The 12463-nt window shown below is 43.7% G+C and overlaps 1 protein-coding gene across 9 annotated transcripts in view; it reads right to left on the bottom strand.

Annotated features, from left to right (window-relative positions):
- The window catches only part of camkk1a (calcium/calmodulin-dependent protein kinase kinase 1, alpha a), a 93312-nt gene that overhangs the window by 46656 nt on the left and 34193 nt on the right, over positions 1–12463 (bottom strand). For 8 of the 9 annotated variants that reach the window (XM_057055551.1, XM_057055546.1, XM_057055550.1 and 5 more), the window contains exon 4: positions 11124–11177. The exons of the other annotated variant lie outside the window; for it this stretch is intronic. In XM_057055551.1, the coding sequence (XP_056911531.1) occupies positions 11124–11177 (54 nt within the window). The remainder of the gene's footprint in view (positions 1–11123; positions 11178–12463) is intronic. 9 annotated transcript variants of the gene reach the window in all.

The following is a 12463-nucleotide window of genomic DNA, read 5'->3' as shown; positions in this document are numbered from 1 at the left end:
GCCTCAGGTCTCGGTGCCCAGCCATGTCTCAGCTTGCCTCAGCTTGTTTATGTGTGTGGGTGTGTGTGTAAGTGTGTTGTATGCATGTGTGTGTCTGTCCTTTTCTTAATTCTGTTGTTCTCTTTGCTGTTTTTATCCTTTGAGAGGCACTTTGTGCTACCTAGCGTATGAAAAGTGCCATATAAATAAAGATTGATACAGTGAAAGGTACAGAGAAGTTCATTGCTGATGTTGCACCTTATGGCAAAATTAAATGTATTAGATCAGATGATGGCACTGAGTTTACATCCAGAGAATTCCAGTCCCTGCTCAGCAAAAATGTCATTAGACATGAAACCTCAGCTCCCTATTCACCCCATCAGAATGGGACAGCTGAGAGGAGCTTGAAACTTTGCTTGATATGGCAAGGTGCATGTTAATCGAGTAGCCTACCAAAAATGTTATGGACATATGCAGTCCAGACTGCTGCTGTTATTCGCAACAGATGTTATAACAGACGTGTAGGACAGACTTATTATATGCTGACTGGAATGAAGCCTGATCTTTCAAAAATGAAAATATTTGGGTCGGTGTGCTATGCATATAAACAGAACAAGAAAAAGTTTGACTCTCGATGTGAAAAAGGGTTTTTTGTTTATGACAAGAATAGCCCTGCATATCTAGTTTTCTATCCAGACTCAGGGAAAGTGATCAAAAACAGGTTGAAGTTTCTCACAAAGAGTGTCATTGAATGTCACACATGGACAGATCAGTTAATGAGTGAAGATGTTGTGCATAGGGAGAGCACTGAAACCCACCTACCAAAAACTGAGATAACAAAATCAATCCCACAGGAAGTAAAAACGGAAGTGTGTGTGACCCAAATCCCAACACAGGTGAAAGGGTAAGTGTTGAGAGCAGGTGTTATCCACAGAGGTAGAGGAGACCTCCAGTATTTTAGGGATTGAGTATGGAATAAAATGTGGTGATGACCACGCACTAACCAGTATTGATTATTGTTAGAGTTGCATGTGGTGTACCCCAAACTCTAAAGGAGGCTATGAGCTCACCACAGTTAGAATGGTGGAGTAAGGCTATGCAGGAGGAGATGAATTCTCTGAGGGAGAATAATACCTTTACTCGTTGCCTGAAGATAAAAATACAGTGGGGGGCAGATGGGTCTACAGTCAAAGAAAACCCAGTTGAAACGACATACAAAGCTAGGTACGTAGCGAAAAGGTTAGTCAAGTTACAGGCATTGATTATAACAAGACTTTTTCTCCAACTGCTGATATGACATCTGTACGTAGCTTAATGCATATTGCAGCTCAATATGGTTTAGAACTGCATCAAATGGATGTAAAAACTGCATATTTGCATGCCCCTATTGACTGTGAAATATACAGTACTTGGAACAGTCAGAAGGATTTGAGGTCAAGTCAGAAACGGGTGAGAAGCTTGTCTGTAAACTTAACAAATCACTTTATGGTCTGAAACAGTCAGGGCGGAACTGGAATAAAATGCTACATGATTTCTTAAGTCAAAATGATTTTATTCAAAATCCTGCTGACCATTGTGTTTACAGTAAACAAACTGGAAATGAGAAAATCATACTGGTAATCTGGGTCGATCTTATTGCAGCAAGTGATAATCAGACACTCAAATGTGAAAAAAATGTTAGAAGAAAAATTGAAAATGAAAGCTCTTGGCAAACTTAAACATTTCCTGGGCATTGATTTTGCACAAGGAGGTGGTGAAATAAAAATGAACCAGAAAAGATGCATTACAAAAATTTTGGAGAGGTTTGATATGACTCACTGCAAACCAATGTCAACTCCATGTGAAAACTGAAATTTGAAAACGAAAGTGAACCTATTGATCCAAAGAGGTATCAAGAAATGGTTGGTAGCTTGATCTATGTAATGACCTGTACTAGACCAGACCTAGGTTTCATTGTCAGTAAGCTGTCACAACACTTATCTGAACCAAAAAAACAGCACTGGGTAGCTGCTAAGCATGTACTGCGATATTTAAAAGGAACTGTGAACCAAGAGTTGTTACAGGAGAAATGATGTAAATCTTAATCTTTTTGCATTTAGTGATGCTGATTGGGCAGCAGATCAAAATGACAGAAGAAGCACATCTGGTTACTGTTTTAGTTTGTCTGAAACTGGTCCTGTTATTTCTTGGAAGTCTAAGAAACAATCCAGTTGCTCTTTCCACATGTGAGGCTGAGTACATGGCTTTGGCAGCTACTACACAGAAAAGCCTGTATCTTGTTCAGTTACTAAACACAATGGATGATCAATGTGATTACACACCGGTGACAATTTATGAGGACAATCACGGGGCGATTGCTTTGTCTAAGAACCCTGTATGCCGTCAAAGGTGTAAACATGTTGATATAAAGTACCATTTTGTTCGGTCTGCACTTGTTGATGGAAAGATAACTATTGAATATTGTCCTACAGCAGACATGGTCGCAGATATTTTGACCAATCCTGTAACTAAAGCTATGCTTGATAGATTCATGTGTTTTATTTTTGGTATGAAGGGTTAAACGTGAAGACAAATGTATTAACTGTTCTGTGTAAATGTGCATGACAATTGTATGTTATTCAGCCTAAGAGCAAGTGGGGGTGTTGAACATTGTTGCTCTTGAATGCATTGTGCTCTTACGCTGACCATTGTTTAAGGGAGTGTGGTTAATTTGTATCAGGTGTTGCGACTCAATCAGGTGTTGCAAATCAATAAATGACTGCGTGCCCCTGCTCTGTGTGTGCATGCCGGTCAATGCAACTGGTGGCTACATGCGTTTGTTCCTCCGTCAAGTTTTAGTTGGCGTTCCTTCCCTTTTATGATGGCAGCTTCAGCACAGCTTCAGTGTTGAAGCTGCCAACTGCAGGAGGTCAGCTTGGAGATGATGTTCTGATAAAAGAGCTTCAGGGTTTTCCTCAATGTACTGAATTTGACTCAGTCCATCAACAGTGGTTTGGAGTGCAGCATTTAAATCTGACAAAGTGGTGGGGGTGGGGTGGCTACAGACAGCTCCAGCTGCAGTGTTACCTATTAAGCTGTAGCTACAGCTGTAAGCTGTTAGAGAAAAAATATTTTTATCTACCACTCTATTTGACAACAACAATACAATTCCAGTTTGAAAACTATATTGCTGAAACAACACAGTAAGATCTTTTCAGGAGATTTTTTGTGGTCTTGTATTGAAGCAGTCTTGTTTCACCAGTTAAACCATCGTAACAAGATAACAGTGCAGTTATGAAACATGTTTCTTCCCATATGAAATGTTCTCACATTCACTCCCCTTGTCGTAATCTTTCTCTCATCAGAGAACCCGATCATATAGCTGTTTACCATCCTGCATGGGTTTATGCAAGATGCAAATTACCACAACACTGTACTGTGTTTAGTTTCAGGCTCCCACTGGCTCCAGTTCAGAAGTGCTTCTAAAACCAGCATTGGCTGCACAGGTTGACCTGGCTCATTGGCTCCCATTGTTATTACAGCACAGGGCAACAGCCATGTTCAAACATAAACACACTCGTATTTAAAGAGGCCCGTTTGCAAAGCATTCCACTTTCAAGTCTCAAGTATCTGGTGATCTACTTAATGCTCAGGATTACTTTATACATGATGGAAAAATGTTCAGAAAACACACTCTGGAGGAATGTTTGTGCTCATGGATGATTGTGGAACAAATCAAATCAATCTTTATTTATATAGCGTCTTATACAATAAAAAGAGCAGAGCAGAGCAGAGCAGAGCAGAGCAGCCATGACCATGGCCTATAACAGCATAGCTAAGATGTTAACCTAATGATTAGACGACCCCCTAAGTATGATAATTTGTCTATCTATGATAGTAACTGGAACTACAGAATTAGCAACAATAAGCTTTTTCAAAGAGGTAGGTTTTGAGTCTGATCTTAAAAGTAGCGATGGAGTCAGCCTCCCGTACCTGGACAGGGAGCTAAATCCATAGCAGGGGGGCCTGGTAGCTAAATGCTCGGCCCCCCATTCTACTCCTAGAAACTCTGGGAACCACAAGTAGACCAGCATTCTGAGAGTGGAGCGGTCTATTGGGCTGGTAAGGTATCACTAGCTCCTCCAGGTAGGATAGAGCTAGGCCTCTGAGGACCTTGTAGGTCAAAAGAAGGCTTTTAAAAATTATTCTAAATTTAACAGGCAGCCAATGAAGCAACGCCATTACAGGAGTTATGTGCTCTCTTTTGTCAATACCTGTCAGAACTCTGGCTGCAGCATTTTGGGTCAACTGGAGGCTTCTTAAAGAGTTGTTTGGACACCCTGATAATAAAGAATTACAATAGTCCAGCCTAGAAGTAACAAAAGCATGAATTAACATTTCAGCATCATGATGTCTTTGTGATGTTCCTGAGGTGAAAAAGGCACTTCTAGAGACTAATTTAATGTGTGAGTTGAAGGAGAGATTTTGATCAAAAGTTAATCCTAGATTCCTCACAGAGACTAGATGTTAATGAGATACCATCTAGAGTGATCATATGATCTAATCTATCCCTGAGAGGTTCAGGACCAAACACCATGACCTCAGTTTTTCCTGGGTTAAGGAGGAGGAAATTTGAAGACATTCAGGACTTTATGTCTTTAAGACAGGTCTGGAGCTTCACTAACTTCTCTGTCTCCTCTGGTTTCATTGATAAATAAAGCTGAGTGTCATCAGAATAACAATGAAAATTTATCCCATGCTGCCGAATAATGTTCCCTAAGGAAAGCATGTACAGGGTAAAGAGGATTGGTCCAAGTACAGAACCTTGAGGAACTCCATGGCTAACCCTACTGTTTGAGGAGGGAACACCATGGACATGAGCAAACTGGTATCTATCAGATAAATATGATCTAAACCAGTCTAGTGCTGTCCCTTTAATCCCAATCACATGTTCCAGTCTATGTAACAGGATGCTGTGATCAACTGTATCAAAAGCAGCACTGAGATCCAGCAGAACCAGCATAGAGACCAGTCCATGATCTGAAGCTATGAGAAGGATAAGGATAAAAAAACTTTATTGATCCCACATCGGGGAAATTGCACGTTACAGCGGTAGCCTGTGGTGTACAATACAGAAAAGTACTGAAAGAAAAAAAGAAAAAGAAAAAGACATATTATGAACATTGCTATGTACATTGTACAGTATATACAAAAATTAAAATTATGTACAGAAGGAGTGTCGGACAGTGTGAAGAAAAATGAAGGTGCAAATAAGATGTGCAAATAAGACATTCCAGAGGTAGGATGATTAGTTAGTGCAAATATGCCAACCCTGGGTTATTGGTGCTACATTTAAGTGTTGTGCATGTTCAACAATCTGACGGCAGTTGGGATAAATGACCTGCGGTAACGTTCCCTTTTACACTGTGGGTGTAACAGTCTGCTGCTGAAGGAGCTGCTTAAGGCCCCCACAGTCTCGTGTAGGGGATGAGAGGGGGTGTCCATAATTGATGTCAGCTTGGCCAACATCCTCCTCTCACCCACCTCGTCAATGGAGTCCAGAGAACAGTCCAGGACTGAGCCAGCCCTTCTGACCAGTTTGTTGAGTCTCTTCCTGTCCCTCTCTGAGCTTCCACAGCTCCAGCAGACCACAGCATAGAAGATCACCGATGCCGCCACAGAGTCATAAAAAGTCCTAAGCAGTGACATGCACACTCCAAAGGACCTCAGTCTCCTCAACAGATGAAGGCGACTTTGGCCCTTCTTGTACAGGGCGTCTGTGTTATGAGTCCAATCCAGTTTATTGTTGAGATGAACACCCAGGTATTTGTACTCCTCCACGATCTCAATGTCCAAACCCTGGATGTTCACGGGTGCAATGTGAGAAGCCTTCCTACTGAAGTCGATCACCACCTCCTTTGTCTTGCTGGTGTTGATGCACAGATGGTTCAGTTCACACCAGGTGACAAAGTTGGTGATGACCTCCCTGTATTCCAGTTCGTTCCCCTCAGACACACGTCCAACGATGGCTGTATCGTCGGAGAACTTCTGGAGGTGGCAGCTGTCTGAGTTGTAGCTGAAGTCCGATGTGTAGAGAGTGAAGAGGAAGGGAGAGAGAACTGTACCCTGTGGTGCCCCCGTGCTGCAGACAACCACGTCGGCCTCACAGTCACTGAGCCTCACGTACTGTAGTCTGTTGGTGAGGTAGTCAGTGGTCCAGGCAGCTATGTGACAGTCGACTCCGGCTCCCTCCAACTTCCCTCTCAGCAATGATGGCTGGATTGTGTTCAAGGCACTGGAGAAGTCAAAGAACATTACTCTCACAGTGCTCCCGGTGCCCTCTAGGTGTGAGAGTGACCGGTGCAGCAGGTAGATGATGGCATCATCCACACCAATGCCCAGTCAATATGCAAACTGTAGAGGGTCCATCTTGCTGTCCACCAGCTGTCGGAGGCGGGTGAGAACGATCCTCTCCATGGTCTTCATCAGGTGAGAGGTTAAAGCCACTGGCCGAAAGTGGTTGGGCTCCCTGGCGTGCGCAGTCTTAGGAACCAGAACCACACATGATGTTTTCCACAGTAGTGGAACACTCTCCAGACTGAGGCTCAGGTTAACGATGTGCAGGAGTACTCCACAGAGCTGATCTCCACAGTCCTTGAGTAGTCTGGAGTTGATGCCATCAGGGCCAGTAGCTTTCCTCGTCTTGGTCCTCCTCAGCTCCTTCCTCGCCTGATCAGCTGTAATGGAGAGGCGAGGTGACTCCTGGTGGGTGAGGACGGGGGTTGGACTGTGAGGGTCGATCTGGCAGGGGGTGGAGGGAGGTGGCGTGGTGTGAGGAGAGAGCTGCCGGTGCCGGAGGTGTTACGGGGGGAGAGGGGGGATGGTGATGTGACAGCACAGTCAGGTCTGGGCTTTGATGTGTGGGAGAGGGAGGGGCACCACAGTCGAATCTGTTGAAAAAGGAATTCAACTCGTTTGCCCAGTCCAGGCCCCCAGATTCAGGGCCCCTCCCACTGCCTGAGATGGTTTTTAGGCCTCTCCAGACTTCCCTGGCATTGCTCCCCTTGAGGCACTCCTCCAGCTTCCTCCTGTAGCTGTCCTTGCCTCTCCTTATCCCCCTTCTCAGCTCCTTCTGGACTCTCCTCAGCTCCTCCTTGTCCCCAGATCTAAAAACCTTCTTCTTCTCATTCAGCAGGGCTTTTAGATCAGGGGTGACCCAGGGTTCGTTGTTGGGGAAACACCTAACCTTCCTCGTAGGCACGGTATTTTCCACACAGAAGTTGATGTAGTCCGTGATGCAGGTTGTCAGGCCGTCGATGTCCTCCCCGTGCGGTTCACATAACACATCCCAGTCTGTGGTGTCGAAGCAGTCCCTCAGAGCCATGCTGGTCTCCTCAGACCAGCTCCTTACATACCTCTTGGTGGGTGGTTGTTTATTCACCATAGGTATGTATGCAGGGGACAGATGAACCAGGTTGTGATCAGAACGGCCCAGTGGGGGGAGGGGGGAGGAGGTGTATGCATCCTTGGTGTTTACATACATTAAATCCAAAGTTCTATTGTCTCTTGTGTGGCATTTGACATATTGGGTGAAGGTTGGGAGAGTGGAGGACAGAGAAGCATGATTAAAGTCACCAAGATCATTCATGATCAGAAGATCATTAGTAAGTTTAAGAAGTGCCGTTTCTGTGCTGTGATGAGCTCTAAAGCCTGACTGAAACATCTCAAACAGGCTGTTCCTCTGCAGGTGCTCCAGTAACTGAGTCACCACCACCTTCTCTAGAACTTTAGAGATAAAAGGAAGGTTGGATATTGGCCTATAATTTGCTAATACGTCAGGATTCAGTGATGGTTTTTTAAGCAATGGCTTAATCACTGCCACCTTGTAGGACCGGGGTACATAACCTGACACTAAAGAACCATTGATCTGGTCCAGGATAGAACTGCCTATCAATGGTAAAACATCCTTCAACAGGTGTGTTGGGATGGGATCTAAAAGACACGTGGTGGTCTTGGATTTCTGAATTAGCGATGACACATCAGAAAAATATATAGGGGTGAAAGAGTTTAAGGGCTCCTTGGAGAACCTGTATGTTCCCACAGTCAGCACATCTGGTGATGGTCCAGTTGTGGGGATGGCCTGGTTAGCTTTCTCTCTGATAGCTAAAACTTTATCAGTGAAGAAGCTCATGAAGTCTTCACCACTAAGGGAAGAAGGGATACGTGGATCTAAAACTGTGACTCTTAGTTAATTTGGCCACAATGCTGAAAAGTAAACCCCAGGTTGCTCTTATTTTCCTCAATTAAAGAAGAAAAATAAGCTGTTCTAGCCTTGCGAAGGGCCTTTTTGTAAACTAATAGACAGTCTTTCCAGGGTACATGATAGCTGTCTATTTTACAAGAATGCCACTTCCTTTCCAGTCTTCGCACTTTGTGCTTGAGGGTCCTGATATCTGAATTATACCCGGGGGCACACCTCCTCTGCTTTACTATTTTCTTTTTCAGGGGGGCAACAGAATCAAGCGTGATTCTCAGTGAGGTTGCTGCACCTTTTCACGAATAGAGTCAACCTCAGCAGGGCTAAGATTATAATGATTTATCCCTGGGGAAACACACGGTGGTCCTGGGATTAGCACAGGGATCACTTCCTTAGCTACAGCATTATCTGAAAGACATCTGCTATAGTAAGACTTTGTTCTGAGCATAGAAGAATCCTTAATCATAAATGTGAAAGTGATCAAAGAATGAGGGAGCACTGACACATGTTCTACCTCAACACCATAAGTCAGAACTAGATCTAGGGTGTGGTTGAAGTTAAGAGTTAGTTGGTTTATCTGCTGGAGGAAACCAACTGACTCAAGTAATGCAATGAAGCCATTTCTAAAGCTGTCATTTACAACGTCTACATGGACATTAAAGTCTCCAATGATAATGACTTTGTCCGTTCTAAGGACCAAGTCAGATAAGAAATCAGAGAACTCAGACAGGAACTCTGAATGTGGCCCAGCAGGGGGCCGATATACAACTACAAACAGAAGTGGCTTTTCTGCCTTCCAGTTCAGATGGGTGATGCCAAGAGTCAGGCTTTCAAATGAACTGGAGCCATATTTTGGTCTAGGATTAATTAATAACTTGGAGTGATAGATTGCTGCCACTCCCCCTCCTCAACCAGTAACACGTGGAATATGATAATTAAGATGGGTAGGAGGAGTAGATGCATTTGAGCTAACATACTCCTCCTCCTGAAGCCAGGTCTCAGTAAGACAAAATAAATCAATGTGATGATCCGCTATCAGGTCGTGTACTAACAAGGATTTACACAAAAGAGATCTAATATTTAACAGTCCACACTAAATTGTGATATTAGTTTCTCCAACTTGTGCTTTAGTTTAAATTTAATAAGATTATGGTGATTGACCGCTCCCCTCCTCTGTGCTTGGTGAACTTTTAACCGTGGAACAGAGACTACCTCTATAGTGTTAAATATATTATTGTTGGTGGATGAGGGTTCTATGGAAGCAGCAGAGAGGTGTGTAAGACTACAACTCTGCATCCTGCTCTGGACCCTGGATTGTCAGGTCACTTTGGGTCTAATAAAATTAGCCAAATTACTAGAAATGAGAGAGGCACCATCCCGTGTGGGATGGACACCGTCTCTCCTAATCAAACCAGGTTTTCCCCAAAAAAGTGCGGCAATTGTCTATAAAGGCCACCTGGTTTTCGGGGCACCACCATGACAGACAACGACGAAGCAACGACATGCGGCTAAACATGTCATCGCTGGCCAGATTGGGGAGGGGACCAGAGAATGCTACGGAGTCCGACATCGTTTTTGCGTAGTTACACACCGACTCCAAGTTAATTTTGGTGACCTCCGACTGACGAAGCCAGGTGTCGTTGGCTCCGACGTGAATAATAACTTTACCAAATTTACGTTTACGTCTCGCCAGCAGCCGTAAATTTGCTTCTATGTCGCCCGCTCTGGCCCCCGGAACTTGACTATGGTCGCTGGAGTCCGCTTCACGTAGTGCAAAACAGAGTCACCAATTACCAGGGTCGGTTTCTCAGCGGGTGTGTCGCCGAGTGGGGAAAAACGGTTAGCCACGGGAAGCGGGTGGTGGTGCACCGTGGGCCTTTGTTTTGGGCTACGCTTCCTGCGAACCGTCACCCAACCGCCCTGGCTAGCCGGCTGCTCGGCTGCTGCCCGGGGGACCGCTAGCTGAAGCTACGCTAGGCGGCTCCGCAGCAGCTAGCTTCTCCTGGCTACCTGACACAACTCCAGCTAACTCCAAGCTGCGGAACCGTGTCTCAAGCTCGCTAAGTCTTGCCTCCATAGCCATAAATAAACTACACTTTCTGCACCTATTCCCTTCACTGAGGGAGGCAGAGGAGTAACTAAACATTTCACACGCTGAACATACAAAGACACTGGGTGAAACAGACGGTGAGGCCATGCTAACGCTAATAATCGGCGAAGCCCTGTATTTGTTTAATATGGGTTGTTTCTCACTGTTGTTATCAGGTGACTAGAATGTCCCAAGTGTTCAAATTTTAAGTAAAGTGAATACAACACACCAAGTGTTCAATATTAAGTGAATAAAACACCCCGTGCACAATGCAACCAACGAACGATTGAGAAGACAGGAAGTGAATCCTGATTTGTAATATATGTAAAAATTAAATATCTGCAAACATAGTAAAATACATTTGCAGGTCCGTATTAATAACTATTACATTGAATAAGCCACACTAGAATTCCTGATAACTAAGTCAGTATAGCATTTGTTAAGAGACTATACTTCCCTTCTACCTTCCCATCATGGCCATAATACGCCATCATATATATTTTAATATCCAACTTTGCTCTGAAATGGAATTTTAAAGTTATGAAAGTGTTTAAGTAAAGCCAATCAAGTAAAAGTGGAATATTTTACTATTTCACTGCTGCTTTATACCTCTGCAGTGTCATTGTTACTGAAAGAAGTTAGAATGATTCATATAAAGTTTAAAGTTCCAGAAGATAAAGAAGCCAGGCGTATCCTCCATGGCAAATGGAAGCAATTTAAGAGGATTGAGAATAAAAAATCAATGACAGTGATGCTGTAAACCTCCTGTGTCTCTACAGCATTTTCCATTTTATCGCGAGAGGAGACCGATCTACTTACATAATATTTGTCATCATCCTCATTGTAGGCAAGTTTAACCACACCATAGGAGCCCTGCAGCACAAGGAGAGACTCGTTAACTACTCTTTCTTCATTATTGTAGACTATCCACACTACAACACTTAAAAAATCAGCAGCAACATACTGACAAGCTTTTACATTTCTAAATCAAAAAACAAACTTTCGTCAATGACTCCCATTATTAGGGCTATACTCAAGGTCAAGTGTATCTATTTTCTTTTGTCTTACAAATCCAAATTATTTCTGCCATGTTTTATTGACACAGGAACACGATCTTTTGTGACTTGTAGCTTTGTTACATAAGAGTCACACACATCACAACCGTGATTTAATTCCATTTTTAATTGAAAAGTGGGCATTATGACCGCTGTGACAGTTGGTACCAAGACATGCTACAGCACAGAAAGGTTCATTCAGTTCAATATGACACGATGCTGACACTCAAGCTGCTTTTAATGCACACTGAATGCTGCGAGGAACTGTTATTTAGTCACATTGTCAAGAGAAACACTTATATCGTCTTGCCATGATGGCTGCAGAAAGCTTCCAGAAAATTACTAAATGCTTAAAAGATTTCATTGAACAAAAACAGTCCTTTCTTAATGGAATGGCAATAAATTAAACTCAGGTGGCTGATGTGTATTTTCTCGATTGCCCTCTAGGTGAATTTTAAGCCCAGCCTCTTTCATTAGCATAAGAAAGGCTTGAATCTTGTTTTGCTTGATTTTGTTGTTGATGGGGGGCTTCATGGAGGGATGTCATCCTGTCTACTGACCACCATTTTATAGAACAAAAGGAAGTAGGAACATTTTGTCCATTTCTATTTTATGTAAATTAGTTTGCTGTGAAGAGTTCCTCTCCTCTCCTCTCCTCTCCTCTCCTCTCCTCTCCTCTCCTCTCCTCTCCTCTCCCTCCCCCTCCTCCTCATCAAGTAGACTAGTTATGCTGAATCTTGCGTAGTTTTTCTGCCCCCCCCTTCTGTATTCATTTACAGGTATCGCCGCTTTCGGAGCTATGTGATGACCTCCGGCCCCGCTGACCCACTCGGCCGGCGGCTTGCATAAATAGTGTATTTTTGTATGTGTTTCTGTGCTCTGTGCCTCTCCTTTCCTTTCCTCTCCTCTCCATTCTATCATCTACCTGTCCTCCCCCCTTCCCCCTCTCTCTACCCAGCGGGCCATCAGTAGGAGGGTCCCCCTAAATGAGCCTGGTCCTGCTCAAGGTTTCTTCCTGTTAAAGGGGAGTTTTTCCTTGCCACTATTGCTTGTCCCTGGGATTCTGTAAAGTGCCTTGAAACAGTTTTGATTGTAAAAAACGCT

This window comes from Takifugu flavidus, chromosome 14 (assembly GCF_003711565.1).
Source record: "Takifugu flavidus isolate HTHZ2018 chromosome 14, ASM371156v2, whole genome shotgun sequence".
Classification (NCBI taxonomy): domain Eukaryota; kingdom Metazoa; phylum Chordata; class Actinopteri; order Tetraodontiformes; family Tetraodontidae; genus Takifugu; species Takifugu flavidus.
Note: the sequence above shows the minus strand (reverse complement) of the source record. Positions and strands in the feature narration are given on the sequence as shown.